At 34.7% G+C, this 25,685-nt stretch overlaps 1 protein-coding gene and 1 long non-coding RNA gene across 2 annotated transcripts; one reads left to right on the plus strand and one right to left on the minus strand.

Annotated features, from left to right (window-relative positions):
* The first annotated feature begins 20,244 nt into the window (after positions 1-20,244).
* On the plus strand, positions 20,245-22,667 carry LOC147077196 (uncharacterized). The gene is made up of 3 exons (XR_015069786.1): positions 20,245-20,382; positions 20,497-20,565; positions 22,481-22,667. It is a non-coding gene; the product is annotated as an uncharacterized LOC147077196 (long non-coding RNA).
* Positions 22,369-24,560, minus strand: LOC147077197 (histone H2A-like). The gene is made up of 3 exons (XM_085941459.1): positions 24,097-24,560; positions 23,595-23,841; positions 22,369-23,491 (listed from the first exon to the last, which is right to left on the minus strand). The coding sequence occupies exon 3, from the start codon at positions 23,219-23,221 to the stop codon at positions 23,051-23,053; it is 171 nt and encodes a 56-aa protein (XP_085797585.1). The 5' UTR covers positions 23,222-23,491; positions 23,595-23,841; positions 24,097-24,560; the 3' UTR covers positions 22,369-23,050.
* Positions 24,561-25,685: the final 1,125 nt, after the last annotated feature.

Below are 25,685 nucleotides of genomic sequence, written 5' to 3' on the forward strand. Positions count from 1 at the left end.
AAGAACAAGTTTATTGCAATAGGCGATAGAAATATAGGGTTATGTTGTTTATTATTAAAAATAAGTTTAATTGGAATTATACAGGCATAAAAAGTTAATTAATAACAAAAGAAATTTAATCATGGAATTATACAGTGTCATGTTAGGAAAGAGGATGAGGAGAAGGAAAGTTGGGAATTGTGACAATTTATCAGATTGTAACGTAGGGAAAAGAGGAGTGAATTGGAGTCGGATGGGATAGGAACGCGGCAGATGATGAGACATGGGGAAATGCAGGATCGTGGGTGGTTTGACAATACCTCTAAAACCTCAGTTACCTGTCCGGCTACTTCACTCATTCGTGTATGTTCCTATAATATAAAATACATGGAAATGCAATGATAGATATCTCGGTTTTGAGCGCCACTCTATGAAATGCATAGTGATAGAAGGTAATTCAAATAAAACGCGTGTAAAGAACTTTAACAGATGTATAATTAATAAATAAATTTACTAGCGGGCGAAAGTGTATAAAGGTGTAAATTAATCAAATCAATTACGGGCGCCTAACGTAATATAATATTCAGACAATTTAGAATACAAATCGAATGCTAGTTCGGTGGACCGTAACGTAATGAAAATATTAATAAATACCACAAAACAAATATGCTCTTCAGAAGGTCTTCTTTGCTCGAACGATCGGAACTGTGAGACCGAATTTTGCTTCCCCTTGATGTTAAAAAGCCGCCTTGCGTCTTTAGCGCCGGAAATGGATAGGACGAACTGCGTTGAAACTCGTAATGCGCATGCGCACTGAGGTCGATCTTTTGCGTTTTGTTGCCATATGAATAAAGTGTGTCATGTGTAAATAACATGACAACAGACAAAAGGTAATTAATAACACAGGTATAATATAAATTACATTGGAATAGTGACAAGTCGAATAGTAACTAAAAGAAGAAATTCTTAGTATTATAAAGATTATACAGTAATTTAATCCTTTATGATAGCCCAATACAGGGCTTTGTTTGGGGATACTGGACCACAGATGACCAGTATAACAACCACTGGTTGAACCTGTAGGGATTTGAAAATACAAAGCTGTTTACTAATCCTCAAGTCTGCCCCTTTCCTATTATACTTATTACTATTTTGTATATTATTAAAGGTTATTATGTTACATAAATGAAATACAGGTGGCAGTGATATTTACGAGAAAAATTGTATTAATTTAAAATCGAGGATTGGAAGCCGTTAAAAGCTTGCAAGCCATTTAGGTATGAGTGTATTGGTGATTAGGTCAACCGGGGACAAACAAAAACTTATATCTATGTATATTTGATGAGATATGGTCCCACAAAATACACCAACCAAAGAGCAATGACGTTCAATGAAATACCCTTTTGCAGTCCCTCATAGATTCATCCAATGTCGTTGATTTATTTATTGAGATGATTTATACAGGTGCAATAATGAAATGGGCAGGATTAAAAAAAAAAGTTAAATAGTTAAATATAATAAGAAAATGTACACGTGTCCTTGCTGGTCATCAAGGACGTGACGTCCAATGACAACAGAAGTAAGCTAGAAATCGCGAACCCCACAAAAAAAAGCAGTCTTGTAAAACCTTTTATGTTAATAAATATATTTTGTTTCCAACAAGTGAGCTCAATTTTTTAAGCGGAACCGTCATTACATACTAAGTTAAGGTACTTATTCCTATATATACCTAATGCTTCTCCTTGATTCGTCGCCCTTTGAGTAACTGCCGCCCCCGAGCGACGCTCAGTCTGTTGACACGGCCTCAAAATGTGTGCCATCAGCTAGTATGTGTGCAGTCTTATAAATCGGTCTTTATAAGAAAAATGTAAGTACTTTAAAAGTCTAGAATTTAAGATTAAAAATAAACAATTTTATGTGAACAACTTGAGATGCGATATCATTAGCTAAATGCTGTAAACTAAAGCTAATTTATAACTGTAATCTTCTTTGCATTATATAAAATCATTTTTGCGTACGTAATATTTTGAATCTGCGCGAGAAAAATGTAATGTAAGCGCTATGAGATAAAAGGAGAAGCCACTTTAATAAATAAATCGATGTCAGTGAGCGAGGCACTCCTCGGAGTAGAATAATTAACTTATGAAAATACTTTGAATAAAAAAATTAAAATATGATACCAGATAATGTTGGAATGAAAATCAAATGATTAGATATTGTGAGAATTGGCTGCGTAGACCTAATGTAAATGATAAATTAGAATTTTTGCTCGTGATAAAGTACGTACTTATGTGGTTAATGAATAGGATAAATATACGAAAGTTGGAAATTCAATAATGTAAGTTTGGAGAGACTATTATTTTGTTAATTTAGAAGTAAAAATTATATCTTGGATCCGTCAGATAAGCCTTACAGATTGTTTTCAATCTGTAAAAAATGCACTAAAACAGGTAATCTTTAGACCCCGTAAACCCACACTTTTCGTGCAAATATAGTTTCGATCTCTGCCTTATAAACATATTTGTATAGATCAAAGTCGTGTTTTCCCCCTAAACGAGGAAAACCGGGCGGAAAGTGTTGACTGTAAAAGGCAATGTGAGTTTTACTTTCGATTCATTCTAGCAGCCGATGTAAGGTAGCGCGGTTATTTGAGGCCTGACATTTCCGTACGTATCAAAAATATGCACCGTTTTAAATTATCGATAACCTTTCTTTTCATATTATTATAATCCCGATATATCAATCGGAAAATGTTTACCTGCTTTACGTTAAAAGTACTAGTAGGGCTTTTGCGATGATTATGAAATTAGGTACCTGGGGGACGCTTGTTTCTAACTTAATAAGGTACTCATAATTTTCCGGGAAAGCGGGAAAACAAACCGCTTTTCCGTACTTGGCCCGAGTATTTTGCTCCTGGACTGGTGGAAGGAGACGAAAACGATCTCATTGATCCACCTTCCGCGCGCAAACACGCCCTGAAAAGTCATGTACGGCTTTTTCCCGCATTTTCCTAATCTGTTAAAATATATATCACGATAGCGGGAATCGAGACCGCTATTAGCTTGTATAATTTCTTGATCGGAATTATTGACGATTCATAAGATATTTAGAGAAAACTTGAACGGAGAAGGGGGCCTTGTCTCCCTGACGTCAGTGTTTCATGGAAATCACCGCCTGACGGGTATAAAAACCCGCGTTTTTCCATACAAATTCAGTCAACGGCTCCTGCGTTTAGAGATAAGACCTCAATCCACGCAGTACTTCGCGAAGATTTGCAAACATTCGTGTTTTTTTGAAAAATCAATTGGAAGATTATTTTCTCGTGGTACGTGTGAATACGTCACAGCGATCCGCGTCATCCGTGTATGACGTCGCGGAAAATTATTCACTTCGCGGGTGAATACGTCACTAAGTACGTAGTTATTAAGTAGTCAGGAGTACACATATTAAAAGGGACAGCGGTTTCCAATCTCTATTGTCGGTGCCTCAATAATATAATAAATGCGCAGCCATACCTATAAGTAAAATGAAATATAAAAATAAATATAAATAGATTTATATTAAGTGTCTAAAATAAGTTTATATACTTAAATAAATATTTTCAATTTATTTGCAAAATAAAATACTAGTGTTAAGATATCTGATAAAAATTATCTATAAAAAAAATATTTTATTAAAGAATAATTAAATAAATAATTAAACAATAACTACGAAGACTTTTAAATTAAATGGATCCGCGATCTATATTACGAGAGCCACAATACGGCTCGTAAGCTCGGTGACATTGAATTCAGATCACCAGCTGTTCTTTGACGTTTCACGTAGTAACCGTGAAATAATTTTTAAATCAAATAAATAATATATCCATTAGATTCTGACGTCATCCTAACATTATTAGGTGGCGTTTCTAAGCCATTACATCGCAGTATTGCTATGGTGTGTTCAAAAGTGTCGTTTAGAACTCTTACTTGACTAACCTCTCTGACCCCGTGCTGAGCTAGCCTAAAGCAGGGGCTCTCAATCTGGTCTAGGGACAGGGCTGGTTGAGAATTTAACGTCCTTGCATCATCACCAGGACCGGGGTATCGTCACTGTCTACCCCCACGGGACGTCACTGGTCGATTTTAATCTAAGAATTCAATAATAAACATGGTAACCTCTTATATCTTGTGTCACAACAGCGTCAGAGTAAGTGGTTTGAAGTATTGAGTCAAATTCATTTCTGACCACTAGTAGATACATAGCATAATTTGCGTTAGCGCATATTGAAACCTAAAATTTCAAATGGTTTCGGATTTACTTACTTGGCATGCGAGACCAATCAGAATATTTCCTTAGGTAGTTAGGTACCTGCTATATTTTTAGTTATACGTGTTGTTATGATTGGAATTTCCTCCTCGAATAAATATTGAAGCTAGGAGAACAATGTTATCTTAAATTTATTAAGAATTGACAATTAATTCAAACCAATATTGTTTCGTAAATATAATGATGTATGCATGTTTTTATTTGGTTTTATGATTACCTACCTACTAAAACTATTTTATGTCGAGGTCGTGACAGTAGGTACGTGTTTTTCAGTGGCGAAGGGTGGAGGTGGACTTTTAAGGTCCAATATAAATAGTGCACAATAAACTTTGTAAGTCAAGCGTATTTATGTTCATTTTATTCTGTGACCATGACTACAATATGTAGATAACTGGTTTTTTTTAGTTTTCAAATTCAATTCAACTCTGCCTAATCCAAGACATAGTAAACAGTAAAAAAATATTCGTTTATCTATAAAATATCTAAAATTGTGCCATTAAATCATACAAAATTTAAGATATTTTGTAGATAAAGGAATATTTTTATAGATTGTGGTATGGTGAGACAGGGTTTAAAATAAAGCTAACACGATTATAATAATGTATTCTCAATTCAACGAAAACAAAATATAAGTATGACTGAAAAAGTGTGCACTATTTTTGTCAGATCGCCCACAACATACTTATCTAAACTCTTATGGTGGCAGGGTATAATTGAGTTTTAAAAACTAACCGGTTCCATATGCAAATTATATTCTTAGATCAATAGAAAACAAATGAAGTCCACAAGCAAATATCATTCTATGTCACATCTGTATAATTTTGAGTAAATCGACAAGTTTCAAACTCTGAATAAGTGTTGGGTACAATTTATCTATTACCAGAATTTTTAATGATTTTTATTTGTTATTATATTGCATAATAGGACATTCTCTTAAAAAATATTACCTGTAAAAAGTATCTTTTTTCCTGTTTCTGAAAAAAAATCTTTTTACATTCAAGTAATTTTTTTGTGGGAAAACATATTCCATGTGCTGTTGTTGTGGTCAGACCAGAGTATCTTTATTATTATAAATCCTAGACTTTTAAATTTGCAGATCAAAATAATGGACAATCATCTCTAGATGTAGGTACCTACCTACTTTATTCCAAATGTGTACATAAAAATATATTTATTATGCATAATAAAAAAGTTCACATTCGTCAAATCAATGACATTAATATGGACGAAGCATCTAGAAAATAAAATGACACTCACTTTTTTGTCGGGTCTGCCGAATGGCATAATCTGTTCAAATGCCATTACAATAAAGGTGATATTGCTATAAATTGTCGGGTCTGCCGAATGGTTCGGTTCGAACAGGTTCGTTCAAACGAACATTGATACTAGAAACACTGTTCTAACGCCGTTACAATAAAGGTGATATTGCTATAAATTCCCGATGCGTGATATCGCATAATGGATATTGCGTGTCGTCTACTTATGCACGTGCGAATGTCACTATGGGCGAATTTACTTGCTAGCTACTGTACTGAGTGCGTCGTCCATTAATAATGTCATTGCGTCAAATTAAATATTAATTGTTTATTATTCAATAATATATGTCATAAATGTATGTAGGTATATTATTTTATGAAAATTTTCTCAGTTTGCTTGGGTGTGCTGAAGTTCTGCGGTGCATATGGACGAGCCGCCACTGGATACAATGATAAATTAACATTAGGACTGATTAATAATTGATTAATATAGGTACACAAACATGCTCCGTAGGTATTCAAATCTGTCATGACGTACATAAACAATAATAGGTGGGTAATATACGAGGGTGGGTCAATAAGTCCTTAGAAAAGCCAACAGGTGGCGCGACTAGTACTGTAAGCGGTTTGTTTTCATGCAGCGGCACTACCGATTCAGTATGCTGCGAAGTTTCAATCAGATTGGTCGGGTTGTTGTGTGTTTCTCGTACATTTAAAAAAAAATTGCTTGTGGAAAATGGAAAAATGGAAAATGGAGAAAATTGAGTTTAGAGCTGTTATTAAACATTTTTATATAAAAGGGTTAACAGCAAAGGAAATAAAAAATGAGTTGGATTTAGTTCACGGCATATCTGCTCCTTCACTTGCAACTATTTATAACTGGTTAAATGAATTTAAACGTGGTCGTACATCAACAAAGGATGAACCACGCTCAGGACGTCCTGTAGAGGTGACTACACCAGAAATGATCAATAAAATCCACGATATGGTGTTAAGTGACCGAAGATTAAAGTTGAGTGAGATAATTGAGGTTACAGGGATCTCAAAAGGTAGCGTCATTTCTATTTTACATGACAAATTGGGCATGAAAAAAATTTCTGCAAGATGGGTGCCGCGTTTGCTCACAGTCGACAATAAACGCAATAGGGTGGTGGCCTCTAAAGCCCTGTTGTCGCTCATGCAACGCAATCCGGATAAATTTTTTCGTCGCTTTGTGACTGTAGATGAAACATGGATACACCACTATACTCCCGAGACGAAAGAACAGTCAAAGCAGTGGATTGCGAAAGGCGAACCATGTCCAAAGAAGGCGAAAACCGTAAAATCAGCTGGTAAGGTTATGGCTACTGTATTTTGGGATGCACGTGGAATTATTTTCGTTGACTATTTGGAAAAAGGAAAAACAATAACAGGGGATTATTATGCATCTTTATTGGACCAGCTAAAAAACAAAATTGAAGAAAAACGGCCTCATTTAAACAGGAAAAAAATCCTCTTTCATCAGGACAATGCCCGTGTTCGCACATGTTTACGATCAATGGCTAAAATTGAAGAATTGAAGTTCGAATTGGTCGACCACCCACCGTATTCGCCAGATTTAGCCCCCAGTGACTTTTTCCTTTTCCCAAACTTAAAAAAATGGCTAAGTGGACAACGTTTTTTTTCAAATGAAGAAGTCATCGATCGGACAAATGCTTATTTTGAGGACCTTCCGAAAACTTATTTTTCTGACGGTTTAAAAAAAATTGAGAAACGTCCAACCAAGTGTATTGAGCTCCAAGGAGATTATGTTGAGAAATAAAAAAAAAATACAAAAATAAAAACTGTTTTAATGCTTTTTTCTAAGGAATTATTGACCCACCCTCGTATTATCTTTCATACATCGCAGATTAGGGCTGCCAAACTAATTTTTAAAACAAAAATATACACCTACCTACTTTTAATTATTTATTTATTTAGGTCCGTAGAAGACAACAATAATGAGTATACCAAATTTGATTATATCATATGGACACAATTTTATAGGTACAATAAAAATAGATGTGTTAAGACATGGTTAAGACACTCGTTTTTTTTTTTTTATTAAAATAAATTACTTAATTCCTAAATAAAATTATAGAAGGAACATGAAACCGAAATAATCACAAACCACCAGTGGCCAATGGTGGGAGGTATGCTGTTAAGATTCAATATAAATAGTGCACACAAAACTTTGTCAGTCATACTTGTTTTATATGAACCACAAGTAAATAATATTCAAGTCCATTTTTTGTATAAAATGAACTGTTAATGCCATATTGTGGAGAATTCCTAACATATTTTTTTACTGTTGATAAACATTTTCAGAAAATAAATATTAATTGTCCTATAAAAACGTATTCTAATAAAGGTGGTCAGGAAAAGTACATTCAATACGCATGAATGAATACCGAGTGATAATAATATGTATTGTATTTTTTCAAATAAATGGTACCTACCTAGTGTATATTAATCATATTTTTATGTTACCTTATCATCTTTTAAACCTAATGGTGAGGCGGAGTTGCGAACTTTGTTGATTCTACTTGGCGCTTGGGGTTAAAATGTCGGCGAGTTCTGTTTTAAAGGTGGTACCTACCTAGGTATGGGCAATGGGCTGCTGGTGTCCTTCCGAAGGCCCTGGTTTTTTGTGCCATCAAGATGTATTATTAATACGTCATGACATTCATAGATAGGTAGGTACGTTTAAATTGAAACGCTCGTGTTTGTGGCGCATTCTATTATTTCTATGTAAGTTAGTTTAATATCAATCAAGATTCTAGAAATGGCACATAAAATCATGATATCTTTTTTGTTATAATATTATTATATAATAAATAAACTAGGTAGGTACCTAAATCTGATTTTATGTTACACTAAGTAATTACATTGTTTGGCTTAAAGTTACCCCTTTTTACAAAAATCCCAAAGGTAGGTATGTCCCCAGTTATAGATCTTTACAGCATTAAGCTCTGTTTATATTGGTAGTTACTGATCAATTCAATATTGTCAGTATTACCACTCTGCTTTGTGGTCGATCTCCTGATGTCTATGGTAAATTGGTAGAAGTCATTTTGTCTATGCCATTGTATATTATCTATTAAAACACGACGCACGTGGTCGTGAAGCTATTGACAGATTCTGATATCAAATACCGCATAAAATGGAAGTAAAAACTGAAACAAACGATGAATTATTGCCTGACAAAACAGCGGAGATAATCGGCGACCGTGCATACCAACGGATAGACGTCAATCACTTCAAGGGCAAGGGTCGATTTGACGTGTCAGTTAAACAGGAAAATATCGAGGACGACAGCAATTCACCCTTAAAAGAGGTAAATAGATCCTTTATTTGTTTAAGCAAAGGTATTCATAATTTTGTCGACAAATGCGCAGTCAATTTCTAAACGGAATTAAGCAAAAAATTAATAATTGGATGTTCTAATGTCAATACCCCGTATCCGACCTATATGACGAAAATGTCTTTTTGATGTAAGTACTAAAAACAACAACAATACTGTTCATCGAATGTGAAATTCCCATATCTGTAATTATTTTAGCGAAAATGGTACAGTCATTATAGTAATTTCCCGTATCTGAACATTCCAGGAATAAACCTTTAATAGCCCGTATCTTGCCTCTAAGCTGTTAAGCGTATTGCATAACGTGTGTTGAGTTCAGCTCCAAAATGTCAGTTTCGAATTATTTAACAGGTAAAATAGTAAGTAATAATATAACAAATTTGGATGTTTATTTTTATACGTTATAGGTATGTCACATTTTATTGGCTTTTATCATTAAACTAGTCGTTTTGTGCCTTTGCTTTACCACTTTTACGTTACGGGTTATTCATTTTTTTTCATTTCAATATTCAATATTAAGTTTTTTTAGCGGCCTTCGCAATTTGTAAAAAGACACTTACGGGATATTAACATTAGGCCATCAAAATGCTAGTCTTCTCTTGCTGGACAATATTATTTTTAAATCGGAAGGAACAAAAAGGTTTATACCTGCAGTGGTCTTTTCTTCGAATTAACAAAATGGGTTCTGCAATAATACGTACCTACTACGTACTTATGTTTACAATTTCACATCGTCCTATAGCGTCGTGGGTCACAGGTTAGAATCCTGGGTCTAGCATGTTGGTACACATATTGTTTTTCAATTTGTGTATTAGTCAGATTATGGACTTAATAGGTTGAGCAAGTGGCTGACATCCATTTCACGTAAAAATAATAAAAAGTAAATTAATACAAATACAGCCAATGCCATTAATATGGACGAAGCATCTGGAAAAAAAATGACACTCACTTTTTTGTCGGGTCTGCCGAATGGCATAATCTGTTCTAACGCCATTACAACAAAGGTGATATTGATATAAATTCCTGATGCTTTTTGTCGGTCTGCTGAATGGTTCGGTTCGAACGGTTCGGCCAAATGAACATTGACACCAGAAACACTGTTCTAACTTTATTACAATAAAGGTGATATTGCTATAAATTTCCGATGCGTGATATCGGATAATGGAAATTTCGTGACAACTACCTATGCATATGCCAATGTCGCTATGCGCGAATTTACTTGCTAGCTACTGTGTTGAGAGCACTGTCCATTATTAATGTCATTGGTGGAGGCCCATATGACTCTATTAGGATTGGACATAGTTATATTATATTATGGGGTGGTTGACAATAATTATTGATCAAGTCCTATTTTCATAAAATTCAATTTAATGAAAACAAATAAGTATGCCTGATAATGTTAAGTGTGCACTATTTATGTCGGATGTCAACAGCCTACTTCCACCTAGATAATAACATTTTAATTTGTTATATTATGTAAATATTTACAACATAAAACGTTGTTTATTTCAGTTCGCTGCGACGGGTGTCACTGGTATTAAAGCTGAAACTGACATAAAGCGCGAATTCACTGAAGATAAAATGCCACCATTTTCTGATGAAGATCCTCAACCCGGATGTTCATATTCAGATTACACACCAGTAAATGGGGTACATTCAATTTTATATATTGTAACATGAGCGTAGTTATACGCAAACCAGCCAGTCCACACAAACCTCAAACAGAGATAGGAGCACTTTTATGTAAAGCGTGTTTCTTTAAATCCACAAAGCCTTTGTATACTGTCTATACCTTTCGAATGATAGATAGTATATAATATATATATATATTTGAATTTGTGTAACTTATAAAGAGATAAAAGCATGACATCTATGAAATTCTGGTGTTTTAGCAGTCCAGGCTGTTTTGTGCAAAACGGGTTTTTTAGAGTGTTAATTCTTGAATGCAGCTAACTCTTATTTTTGTAGAAAAAGCGTTATTTTTCATCTATTTTCTTAAAAAAGTTGTACAAGTATTATGTAAATTTTAAAGTTCTGAAAATAGTCTGAAAACCTTGTAAATCATACATTAGTATTTAGCTGCCTGGCACTAATTTTAACTTAAAAAAATATATATATTATGTGTTATATATAATAAAATGAAAAACATATAATGTAATTGAGAAAATAATGTATATTAATTCAATGTAGAAAAACACACCTTACAGTCAGGTTTTTAATAATAAGGTAAGTACATAATATTACCATGTGGCTGCTTTTTGCAGATCTAATGTGGCTTATTTAAGAACGCATTTATAGGACATTTTTGTATGAGAGCAGTTTGGTTGCTTTATGCAAATCGAAAATGTCATATTCTGCGATTTGCAAAATCTTTAAAACGCATTTATATGAGATTTTTGTATGACAGCAGCTTGGCTGATTTGTGCAGAATATAAAACAAACGTGTGAGATTATGGAAATCACAATAATTCATTTATTTTTCAAAATTGTGGCCTGGCTGTTTGTGTATAACTACGCTCACATTTACTTCTCTATTCGCTGATTTTTATCAACATGAAGTTGACGTTTAAAATTTCATTAAATCTCCGTACTATTAATAGCCAGTCGTATTGAAAAAAATAATTAAGGTAATCAATACCTACCTACTTTGATTTAAAATATATAAGCCGATTGCCTATGGTCACTTCATTTAGAAAGCGCTTCACTATTGTGAGAGCCATTAATTAAAGTCTTAACTTCTTTAATATGATAGGTTGATTAATACTGGGTAATTATTGAGTTTTGAATAAAACACTTATTAAATCCACAATTACTGATTGTATTGCTGCAGGTATATATCAATTAAATAATTAAGAGAACCCAAAATATGACTCAATTAGTTGTAGTGATCAGTACTCATATTAAAAATATCGATGACATCGATCGATCACATTCTATTATAATTTTCAAATAATGTCTTCATTGGTTTTTTTAGTAAAGTTGTTGAAACTAAATCGAATATCAGTTAATAGGCACTCCTGTAAAATTCACTATTTAGTCTTTGTATAGCTTTCATTCTCATGTCTTGAAACGTTCCTGCTAACGGACACTGTCCCTATGCGACACTTAGTATGCGTTCCCTTACGAATTCAGAAGTATGATATGTTAATATATTGCTTAAACTGTTGATCGAAATCGCTTGATAAAATTTAAATACAAATTCTCTCATTTTGAATATTGTTTGTGACATTGGTTTCACCTTTCGGCATCTTCCGACAATGTGCACACTCTCCAATAACACACTGACACAGATATTACTAGTTACTACACGAAGCTTCTTCTTCGTCTTCTTCTTCTTTCACCCTGTCACGTCACAACATTGGGGCATAGGGCAAGCACAAGTTAGCGCCACTTCCCTCGGTCCATCGCCAACTCCTGTGCCTCCCGCCATGTCAGACCTGCAGCACGTAGGTCGTTTTGTAGCATCACTGCAGGGTGAGGGAGGCAGGTTGAGGCTGTGCCTACGGGTACTATAAGGGTACCTAAGGGTACGAAGTGCTTACACGAAACTTATAATGTTTTTATCGAACGGAGTGCAAAACTGCCTCATAATATGTACGTTATTTTGGTGTTCTTTAATTATTATTTTATCAAGAAATATTATAAATAAACACAGTAAAGTGAAACTATCTCATTCACATCAATCTAAAATTTGGCATTAAAAACTATAATACATTTACACATATTACCAAGAGTTGCACCACAATTGTGTCGTTCTCTGTTTTGTGCATTTGCTTTACGATGTTACATATAGGTGGATTTAAAAAAAAAACTATTTACGGTAACATTGTATTTTTAATATCAATGTTGGTACTATTACCATTTTCTTAACGTCATTTTCATTCTCACTACACTTTTAATGTCTGAAGATGCTAAAAGGCAAAAGAATAAAAAATAACTTAAATGGAATAGTATAAAATTTAATTTATAATAATATTGACATCGATTATTTTGGTTTTTCTAGGTTTCTACTAAAGGCCTTTTCACAAATCATCACGATATAGAAAGGTGTCAACAATCCTCACCTCACGGAATCCAAGATAGAATGATACAGTATTCAGAGGTGACGATAGATGAACAAAACATTAAAAAAGAAATCTCAGAACGAGAGACTCCGAAGGAACTTCGATTTATTCTGAGAAAAGTGGTACATTTCTCACGTAATTTGATTTGCAGCTTTTGTAACGCAGTTTTTAAATGCAAAAGTGCTCTAAAAAGCCACAAAGTAATTCACATGGACGTGATTGCTCATAAAAATCAAGAAAATATATTCTCGCAAATAAATCATCTCAAAGTACATAAAATGGCATATACAGGTGAAAAACCTCATAAATGCAAAGTATGCCCATCTAAATGCTCGCAACCAAGTAATCTTAAACAGCATGAAACGACACACACAAGTGACAAACCTCATAAATGCAAAATATGCCCATATAGATGCTCGCAACTGAGATATCTTAAAGAACATGAAATGACACACACAGGTGAAAAACCACATAAATGTAATGTATGCTTATATCGAACCTTCCAACTGAGTAATCTTAAAAGACATGAAATGACACACACAGGTAAAAAACCTCATAAATGCAAGATATGTCCATATAGATGCTCGCGTCTTGGTAATCTTAAAAACCATGTAATGACACACACAGGTGAAAAACCTCATAAATGCAAGATATGTCCATATAAATGCTCGGATTTTAGTAGTCTTAAAAAACATAAAATGACACACACAGGTGAAAAACCTCATAAATGCAAGATATGTCCATATAGATGCTCGCATCTTGGTTATCTTAAAAGACATGTAATGACACACACAGGTGAAAAACCTCATAAATGCAAGATATGTCCATATAGATGCTCGGAATTTAGTAATCTTAAAAAACATGAAATGACACACACAGGTGAAAAACCTCATAAATGCAAGGTATGCTCATATAGATGCTCGCGTTTTAGTACTCTTAAACAGCATGAAATGAAACACACAGGTGAAAAACCTCATACATGCAAGGTATGCCCATATAGATGCTCGCTACTTAGTAGTCTTAAAAATCATGAAATGACACACACAGGTGAAAAACCTCATAAATGCAAGGTATGCCCATATAGATGCTCGGATTTTAGTACTCTTAAAAAACATGAAATGACACACACAGTTGAAAAACCTCATAAATGCAAGGTATGCCCATATAGATGCTCGCTACTTAGTAATCTTAAAAAACATGAAATGACACACACAGGTGAGAAACCTCATAAATGCAAGGTATGCCCATATAGATGCTCACAACTTGGTAATCTTAAAAACCATGTAATGACACACACAGGTGAAAAACCTCATAAATGCAAGATATGTCCATATAAATGCTCGCATCTTGGTAATCTTAAAAACCATGTAATGACACACACAGGTGAAAAACCTCATAAATGCAAAGTATGATCATATAGATGCTCGCAACTAAGTAATCTTAAAAACCATGAAATGACACACACAGGTGTAAAACCTCATAAATGCAAGTTATGCTCATAAAGATGCTCGAAACTTAGTAATCTTAAAAGACATGAAGTGACATATTATACTGGTAAATAATCTTATTAATTTACTGTATGCTCATATAGATGTTTGCAAAGTAGTACTCTTAAAACACATACAATGAAGACGTATACTGGTGAAGACCTTTTAACTTCAATATATGATTTTGTAGTTATTTGGGAAGATGAGTACATTTCTCACGTATTCTGATTTGCGGCATTTGTAATGCAGTTTTTTGATACGCAAATTTTTGAAAAAGCTTAAAAATGATTCACACCTTGTCATGTTATTTTATAACATAACACACTAAGCCAAGGAAGTCTTTACGAGGGCAACACTACGCAAAAGTACGACCGGATCGCGCCTGCGCACGGAATAGTTTGTACGGAGTTCGTGACACTATTTCCGGCGCTATAGGAGATAGCGGGCTTTTTACACGAAGGTGAAGCGGGAGTCGATCTCTCAGTCTTGATCGTTCGAAGGAAGCAGACGTCTTGGCCAGTTCCGAGCCTCGGACCCTGGGCTCAGGGCTTTCGATTTCCTGACGTTTTGGAGACGTGGACGATGGTCATCTGAAGGACGTCCCCCCCACGCCAGGAGATCGGAGGAACTCCACGGTTCCCACACGTTTGAAGACGGACCCCTCGATTCCGTCCTGGAAGGAATCGAGGGCAGCGAATAGGCTGGAGAGCCTTTTGTGTAATTGGTATTTATTGTTCTTTTATGTTACGGTCCACCGAGCTAGTCTTTGTTTCGAATTAGCTTTTGGGTTTTTGTTCTTATTTAATTAAATATTGTATCGCTTTAGGTGCTCGTGATTCACTTAAGTAATTATACTTCTTTATACACTGTAGCCCGCAAGTTATCTTATTTATTAATATACAATTGTTGAAATTTCTCTACTTGCTTTTCATTTAATTTTCCTTATCACTATTGTCTCTATGCATCATCATAGAGTGGCGCTCAATCCGAGATATTTATATTTATTCCATCTTTATGTACTTTATTATTATACAGGAACATCCAACGAGTGAGTAAAGTAGCCGGACAGGTAACTGAGGTCTTAGAGGTAAAAGTCAAACCATCCACGACCCTGCATCCTATTTCCCCGAGTCTCATGCTTATCCCTATCCTATATCCCCATCCATACCTATTCCTTACCCCGCACAAAAATCATTCCATGATAACCTGTAAATGTCATGTATTCTTCATAGTTGCTCGCATCTTTATTATTTTAGAGTACGTGAAATGACACATTCTGGTAAAAAAAAAACCTTAAAAATGTAATGTATGTTCATATCGATGCTCGAAACTGTGAAAATGTACTGGTGAAAAACATTTTAAATGCACTTTATGTCCATATCCATATCACGACTGTATCATACTGACAGGCAGAAATACTTACCACTATACTACCGAAAAGGAATGAATCACTGGATATGCCGCCAGTACATGTTATCATGGAAAACTCTTCTCAGCGGTCAACGCTCAGCATTACTTGCCCTCACTAAGGCTTATAAGACGACTTTTACCGACGCGTTGCCTGTCCTTGCTAGAGTGCTTCTGTTAGACCTGCACATTCAAATCAGTGGTGCCACGACCGCCTTGCTCGGTGGTCGGGGGGCGGAGGTTGGCGGTATCTTCATATCGCCGCCATTACGTCTTGTATCCATGAGCCGGTGCGCTCGAACGGTTATTGTACGCGACCTGGCTTATAACACGGCGCTGCGTGCGTGGCAGGGGAAATGGACCACTTCTTCCAACGGCAGACAAACGCATTTGTTTTTTCCTAATATAAAGTGGCGCATGGAGATAGCCAGATTGACTTTTCAGTTCTTAACCGGACACAGTGGTTTTGCTTCCAAGTCAGTTTGGCCTAATAGAATCTCCGACTTGCTTATGTGGCGAATTGCAGGATGCCGATCACATCCTCTGGGAGTGTCCCCATATTATGTCGGTTGAAAGGGAAGAGCTTCTCAAGTCGGTCCGACCCTCAGTTGAACCGGTCGGCCATTGCGACTTGGTAGGGTAAGCCGCCCAGTGAATGAACAAAACTCTATTATTTTAAAATCATAAGAATTGGGTGATACGGTGATTGGGTGATCTGGAGTAGGGATTTTTTATACGTTGGCAATACTAATATTCATATGAAAACAACTTCAGAAACCCCCTTCTGCCTCAGTAGCCAAGGAGGTGGGCTGATATTCGGCCGACTTTTTTGATCATGAAGTTTTGTTCCTAGCTTTACTAAAGAGTGTGCGTGGTCCGAAATTTTAATTGTCACTTTTCTACCCTCTTCCCTGCATTACCCAATTATTGACTTTGCTGAAGTAACTGAAGATTATAAAGGTGAGATATCGTTTTATTCGTATGTTTTTTGTGCCGTAACGTTAAATATCAGTGTTCATTAAGTGGTCTTTCTAATGGAGGTTAATTCAATTAATAAACGGTGTGTTTATTCTTTAGATTAGTTATAATATATTTATTTATTATTATACCCTTTAATGATTATAATATATAGCTGTAATGTCGATATTTATGTATGTAAATGTATTAAAAAGCTTATAGCTAGTATTTGAACACTTTTTTTTAACAAAACGGTACCAATTCATTAACCAGCATTTTTAATCTAATGAATGGACAAAAGAATTTAATAATGTATTATGGTTGAAAAGTAGACCTTAACTATTTTATCTATGATTACTTCTCAAAAAGGAATATTAACAGTACAATAACATTTTTGTGATGTGGCGCAGATAAATGAGCAACTTTAAGTTTTATCAAAATTTCGAAATTTTCGTATTTTTTCAGAAAAATCATATTCAATGTCATAAAATTAGTAATAACATCGCTATACACAATTAATTGTACTGACATTTATGGTTGTCGTTGTTGAATAATAAATGCTTAATATGTTTAATATGCTTAGTTTATTTACTGGTTTTTCTCAGGTTCATACTTTAGATTCCGTGTTCAATTACTGGGCTTTTCTTTGTTAAATTATATATTATTTTTTTATTAAACAGATATGGGTTGCACATTATATCTATTAAATTCATTTAAATCTTCATAAGTTATAGATGAGTACAATATTTTTTAAAAGAACTATAAGAATACCTAGGTATGCTTTTTTAGTAATTTTACAATTATCCAAAGTCCTTAAGTGTGCATTCACTGGGCGGCTTACCCTACACGAATTTATCGGTTCATGCATGCATATTTTCATAAAAACCCACAAAAAATATGGTGACACGTAAATTACGATTATTTTAGATTAATGTTATACCTAAATATATTATTGTTTTTGATGTGCTCATAATATGATATAATATAATTTGGTACCTATACTTTCTGTTTATTGTTGTTTTATTCGTACTTCATCCTGTCATTGATTACCCAGTGTTGGGATATAGTGCAAGAACAAGGTAGTCCGACATAGCTAGGTCCATACCTACGAATCGCGACATGTGAAACAAGTTGGGCGTAGATCTCTTTTGTAGCATCGCTGTGGGGAAGGGAGGGTCGTCCATTGGTCGTCGGTCAGCCGGGTGGTGACGGAACTCTTGAGATATTATAGCAACGGGTTTGTTTCTAATGTTTTTATATACCTATATTCAATATTGAAAAAAAAATGTTAATGTAGTTGGCAGCCCTGTTATATTATGGGATTTGGATAATAAAATAGGTTTCACTTTATAATATTATTCTTTTATTATAATCGAATTTTTTAAAATTATCATAATCACATAACACTGTTATTAAAATTTGATTATCATATTAATAAAATTTATTGGCTCCACAATCCTTTGTTGATCTTGTCCGCCCCACAAACAGGTATCATAACATTACTTTTTACGAGAAATGGATGTAAACCACTTGCTCAACCTATTTGGTCTATGCTCTGGATGTAAACAGACAGATTTGAACAAACCGACAGAAAACGGACAGTTGTTATTATTGTACAGAGTCCAAAAAGAGTGCCGATTTCAGTGACATCCCTAGACAAAATACCGCTCCATTTTTTATCATCATTTCATGACTTCAATACCTACTGATACCGCCTAAAGCGTGGCATCCTCAGAAGATCCAAGACCATGACGAGGCCTGAATAATTCATGCAGACATGAGCCGATCAACTGCGAAAGAGACATTTCTAGCTTATAAGCTTAGATGTACGACAAATTATTGTCACCCTTTTGCAACTTCAACAAAATTTAATAGAATCATTCTAGCCCTTAATGCATATAAAATCCTGCATTTTTTATACCTTCAATAATTCTAAAAACAAGCCAAGTAAACCCTAGCATTACCCTCATTCTCCTAAACTCTAAAGCTTTATTAAATTCATACTTAATATATATCATAAAAGCATTTATATTATATTCATTTGCATAATAATTGCCATAGCAGCATTGTTAAAGTAAAGTCAATGCATAATAATTAAATATAAATAATTCATTCATCTCAAGCCATACAATATACCTAATCGTATCAATTAGTCTAGTTTCACTCAAAACTGTTTCATATTATTTTGTAAAAATATGTCTGATCGAATTTGCCCAGCAATAATTATTCCCCAGCCGCCGAAAATTCAAAAAAATACGCACGCATCTTCCAAAACGCCGACGATGTACTTAGCAAAGAAATATTTTAAAATTATACCTACTAGGTACCTAGTAAGTAATAATTTTTAATAATGCTAACAGACGCGCAGCGAAGGGTCTACTTCGGCTTCGAAACCCAGGTACTCGTACCTAACCACCTACAAGCTTTGGGTATGTTGCGAAGCGTGCCTTTTTGTCATTTTTCAATGAAGGAATTTGTAGTAGGTATTATTTTTATCTTGCCTGGAGCTGACCTGTGTCCCAAAATGTTGAGTCATTCGGTTTTCGTACTCTCGAGCGAGACGTCGGCCGCGTCCGGCGTCGACGTCTCTGCCAATAAAATTTATTATTTTTTATAAATATTCTTGTTAAATGTACATATACGCTGTAACTTGCTGTAATCAATGTATTCTTGTCTAATAAAATACGCCGTTATTCTTGAAATCCTTGTTGTCACGTCTCAACAAGCAGGTCCCCGAAAGAAAAAGAAGACGCAATATAACCCATGTCGATGTTGCAGATCACAAACCTTCTATGTCAAATTTTACGATTTTGACTTTATGGTATCAAAAAATCGACAACAATTTAACGGATTGGTAAAGCTCCTATGTCAAAGAGAAATATAGCCCAGTTAATTGATATTTTAATTAAAACTCCTATGTCATATTCATCGTATTATGTTGCACAAACCTCCCTCGCGACGTGAGTTAGGAGTTTTGTAAATACATTCTAACGCAGCGATGTGAGGTTGCTGCACATTGTTTCTATATCAGTTCATTGTATGAAGCTATCAGTGAAGTTTTACAAGCAAAACTGTATACAAAAAGTACCTATTTTATTAGAGGTAAAAGGGTTTTAGGTCTACGTTTTTGATAACTTTAACCCAAATTATGAGTTCCAGTAGGCCTATTCTTAACAATTATCACTTTAGCACATTTACGATGTTACCATTGGTCCAAGTTAACACATTTGTTATTCAGGCACATGTCAGATATTATCACTTTAGCGGCAGCTAACTTTCATATCCGGTTTAAACGGCTAACTACGGCGTGAAGTACGTACGTTATTTGCTGGTATATTATCTATGATTTTCTGACTTCGGTTAAAATCGGCCATGTTCGTGCCGCGTTGTCTCTGGTACCCGAACGGCGCGAGCTTTGTTTATATAAATGTCAAACGTCAAACGTAACCAAACTTAACCTACAATTTTGCCAGTCATGTCAATTGCATAAAATATAGATAATATACGTAAAGTCAATTGTCAATCGGACAAAGATTTTGACGGTAAGAATATATAATTTAAATATTACAATGTTGTTTGTGTGTATGGAACAGTAGGTATATTATTTTGTTTGGGATTATTATGCAACTATAGTACAAAACTTTTTTATATTCCAGCACGTAAAATATCAAGGCGTCATCCTGTGGAAGAAGCCGAGAGCACACCATTGCAACCCCGGCCTAGAGGTAATAGTTAAATATTGTTTGTTTCATATTTGTTTATATAAAAAATATTGAAGAAAACCTTGGTGTAGGAAAATGATTGAAAAAATACCGCAAACATACAGCTTGTCTTATATTTTTTCCATCAATGTTGCCGGCCATGAATAGGGATGTTTCCAACCTTTTATTGGAGAATAACCAGACGAAAGTACTATTATAATACATTCATTATATCGTCACCGTTCAGGCAAAAGTCACCAACCCTAAAAACATAGTTTTGAGATATCGCAATTTGAAAGTTTGAAAATGCAGGAAAAATCAGATTTTAATGTTTTGAAGGTTTTATCTACATTAAATTATTTTCTCATGTCTTCTTAATAATTTATTTAAGGTACATTTACTTTTTGATGCTAATGAAAACATCTGGAAGGTTTTAAAGGAGGCAAGGTAGCTCAAATTATGGTTTGGTGACTTTTGCTTGTTAATAATCTGAACAATGTTAGCCAAAAGAAGCATCAGTAAAACTCACCATCCATAGTATAGTGACTTTTGCTTGTATATTTATAACGAAGGATTTTTTTTTTATAGAGTCAATAATGTCTATTCACCTATAATGACTTTTGCTTGTTAAGATTTTATCGAAAGTCATTTAGTGAAAAACAAATAATTCGGATTTAAGCAAAATTTTACTAACTAATGTACCGAGGTGAGTTTTGCATCTTAATGAACATAATTTTACGCTTCCGGTGACATACTCAACTCAAAACTGCCATTTTCAGGGTTGGTGACTTTTGCCTGAACGGTGACGATATAATATCTATATATTTTAACTATATCAAAATAGCATTCACCTAGACTAGGTCATCATGACCGATTGACTGCATTCATACTTGCTTTACACTAATATAATATTATGTATGCAGTATGTAAACAAACAATATTTATTTAGTAAGTAAGTAGTACATACGCCTGCCATATCTATACTTAATACATGTGGCCCTCGACTTTCACACGTAATTAGTTCCTCAGAAAGTGTACATTAAAATATTATTTATTTATCAATGGGTGTAATAAAGTTAACGGGTGTTTCTTTAGAAACTTGTTATATATATATAAATAGTCGAATACCACCCTTTTATATATTTGAGAAGGTGACAGGGAACGGAGGAGAGAGTAGCAACTGCGTGGTAGATTACAGTTTTTGCATTATCAACAAGAATCTACATTGTAAGAAATGTACGAAATAACGAATTATTTTAAAGTCGAGGGCCACCCTACTACAATATCAAAAGAGAGTATTGTATCAGGAGAAATTATGTATATGTGTTGTAAAAAAAATAATCCAAGTATAAAACCATTACTAACAATTTTTATTAATCTTAATATAATACAATATAATTATTATATATAAAAGTATAAAACAGAATAAGTACATAATAGTATGTGCATTATGATAAATTTGGCATATTTCAGTCATTTGTCGATAATATATTGGATAAAAGGTTAGTTATTTATTACGCCGCATTTATTTAATTAATTATTGGCACCAAAATATCTGTTGAGCAGAATACGCCTGCCTTATCCTATTGGCATTCCAAGTGTCAGTATATACAAATTCAGATGGGACAGGGTCATCTACAAGTTAGATTCGGTATCCTGTAAAAAAAGAGATTTGTTAGCACAATACATTACATACTCAATCCAATGTCACATCTATTTAAGTACCTATTGTTTTCATTTACTTGAACTTAAATTACCTAAATTCTTGTATCACGTTGTGCAGAATACAATATGCATATATTTTTTTTATTTTTGTTGCTTTTTGTTCGCTCGTAGGCATCTAAATTTTGTTTTAAGTACACCGTTGAGTCTCTCTACCACATTCGATGAACAGTGGGTTTCTCAACCGCATAACCTAATTTGCCTGAAATGTTTTTAGATCAGTCAATACCAAGAAAACCAAAAGGAAACAAGAGAATAACGAAGATGACCGAGAGAGAAGACGAAAGCTGCAACCGACTACATCATCTGCTTCACGTTCGTCAGCTGAATGCAGAACTAAGATTTCAATGATCACAATCTGTTTTTTGAATATGTTTTTGATTAAATAAATTTGAAACGTTATACATTGTTGTTTCATTAAATACCCACTCATAACTATGCAAAATTTTGATTCCTTTGATGTCTACGGAATACGGGTAATTGTAAAACCAAACGAAAATGTTTGTTACTGGCAGTGCCAGTGGCGAAGGGTGGAGGTAGGCTGTTAAGATCCGCCATAAATAGTGCACACTAAACTTTAAGTTAAAACTCTTTCGTTATGCAATCGTTCCATTTCCAATTTGACCAGTGATTCGTTAAATAATAAATATCATCTCATAAGCAACAATAACGACCTCGACACGTTCGCTACCAGTCGAATTTGAATAAAAATGGGGGCCCTGAAAAGGGCCTTTTGTACGACGATAGATGGATTATTGCATGTAATCATAGACGATAAGATTTTTTTTCACGCCTTCTCAGTCTTCTTGGGCAAGAGCACCGCCTGGATATTGGGCAGCACTCCACCCTGGGCGATGGTGACGCCGGAGAGCAGCTTGTTCAGCTCCTCGTTGCGGATGGCGAGCTGCAAATGACGAGGGATGATCCTGGTCTTCTTGTTGTCCAACATTAGCTGCATCTCCTTCGTATATCATATATACGTTTGAATACAGGCTAAATTATTTGGCACATACATGTGGAACGGTGTGGAATGAGTTATTGAGCGCTGAAAACGAGCCTGTCCATTAGATACCTACTGGTATAGTGATTGTGTTAATCGTCACCAAAATAGATGTCAACAATTCGTTGACGAGTAGCATATGCCTCCCTTAATCTATTTTGATTCCGCGTCTCATTATACACGAATTCCGATAGGACAGGCTCATCAACAGGTTCTAGATTCGGTATCCTGAAAAAGAAAGAAAAAGAGATGTGTTAGCACATGACAGACTCAGTCCAATGTCACATCTATTTAAGTAATGTTTTCATGTACTTGAAACTTCAATAATTACCTATAATGTTGCATCATGTTATGCAGAATACAACACGCATATATTATCTTGGTTGCCTTCTCAGGTTTATAATGGAGGGCTCTATCCCCTCGAAGGCATCTAAATTTTGCTTTCAACACACCGTTCAGTCTCTCTATGACATTCCTTGTTGAGCAGTGGGCAGCCGTATAGCGAGCTTCAGGTGAATCTACCTCGGCACGTAGAATCGGAATGAGCATATATTTTTCTACCGCATACCCTGAATCACCTAAAATGTTTTTTGGATCAATCAATAACAAGAGGAAATGAAGAATGACGAAGGACAATGAACAATGATAATCTGTTAATTTTAATATGTTTTCTGTCGTGGTGAATGCTTAAAGATGAAGTAGGTAGGTACCTATTTACATGTGCTGTTGTCAAACTGAGTAAATGTATCTTACCCATGATGTTATCTTGCGCTGTCATAAAGTAGGGTTAAGTATAGCTACTAAATGTCGAAGTAATTTGTGATTTTAATTACCTGAATTTGGACAGGAATTCCTTTGGGTATGCCTCTCATCAACACGGAGTCCAATTTGGTCACTATTTCTTTCGACAGTCTGTATAATTGTAGAATGTAGATGGATAATAAAATTGATAAAACAATATTACGACAGTTATTTGACATCCGCGAAACGAACATTTATTAGTAATAGTATCTATGATTCTAACCATAGAATCCGTAGAACCGAACCACAAATTGTGGTTTGAAACTTTGCATATTATCTTGCATCTCAATTTTCAATATGTAAAATTGACATATTTTCTCTCGTTCTCGCAGTAGCACGGCACATCGAGGTGCCGCTAACTTTGACAGGGATATCGGTTAACTTTCTTACGCAAATGACCGCGAGAATAGCAAATGTGTTAATTTTGATAATTTTATCATAATTAGCCGTTTTAACCTTTTAACACATACGTTTGGATACGTTAGAATAGCCCCGCAGAAGTAGAAAGATCATGCAATTAACATTGAAACCAAAGAGATTGAAGACTGTCGGAGGAGTCCAATCTCTTTGATTGAAACTAAATAAAAATCAAGAATTGTCGGTATGTATAAACCTATACTTTTAGATTCTGTTCAAGATAATGGAAATATTCTAGCGACTGAGATAATAGAAAGGTATATCAATGATGTAAAAAGAAACAAAAGCAAAGTGCATGTAAACGAAATATATCTGCAAATAATAGAATGAAAGAACAGGAATACCAGGGCCGAGTTAAAAGACAATATCAGTAAAAAACATTATGTAAAAATAAAAGCAAACGAAAGCTTGGTCCACGTTGCATCTCACAAGCATGTGTCTCATCTGGAAAGCGGTTTTTCTCACAGATATATCAAGAAACCCGGGCACTTCAGCCACTTTTGGTTGAATATGTAATGGCCACAGAGAAAATCATACGTTTCTTTACTAAGATTGTATAGACCCCAATCAGAAGCTATATAAGAACTCTGGAGGTAGGTAGAAGGGAGTATATCTATCATTACCATTTAAAGATGAACGAGGAAAGAAAATAAGTTTGCCGATAAATTTTCTGTAGGTAATACTTTCGCCATATGAGATTAGAGTGCTAGAAATCAAAACCAGCATTACAAGGACAATGAGCGAAATGTTCATACTTGGAAAAAATATGCTGAAGAATTTATCGATTCACTACCACGAATGGAGTCACATTAATGCCATAAAGATCCATTAAGACTTTTTCTTGAACCGGTGTTTCGTAAGAAAATGTGCCTTTGTCGAGTTTACAAAGATAGATGTAATGAAACATGAAATAAGGCATTGTCATAGTTTACATTTGATGAAGTTCACTTATAAGAAGACTTACAAGCTCCGACATTTACATCTCTTGATTAATCACCTCACAAACCTCATACAAAATTAGAAACCGGTCTATTAAAATATTGAGCAATGGGTGCGTGTGTCAAAATAAGAAAAATATTCTTGAAAATTTAATGCACTCCTCGAATTGGCAGTAAAATATCAATTCGAGATTAGGTAGGCACTTTCTCAAAAATATTTGGAGTTGGGCACAAGTAAATGGAGAAAGATTCTGTACATGCTGCAA

This window comes from Rhyacophila brunnea, unplaced genomic scaffold (genome assembly GCF_057557595.1).
Source record: "Rhyacophila brunnea isolate RB1 unplaced genomic scaffold, BYU_Rbru_1.0 scaffold_13, whole genome shotgun sequence".
NCBI classification, from domain to species: domain Eukaryota; kingdom Metazoa; phylum Arthropoda; class Insecta; order Trichoptera; family Rhyacophilidae; genus Rhyacophila; species Rhyacophila brunnea.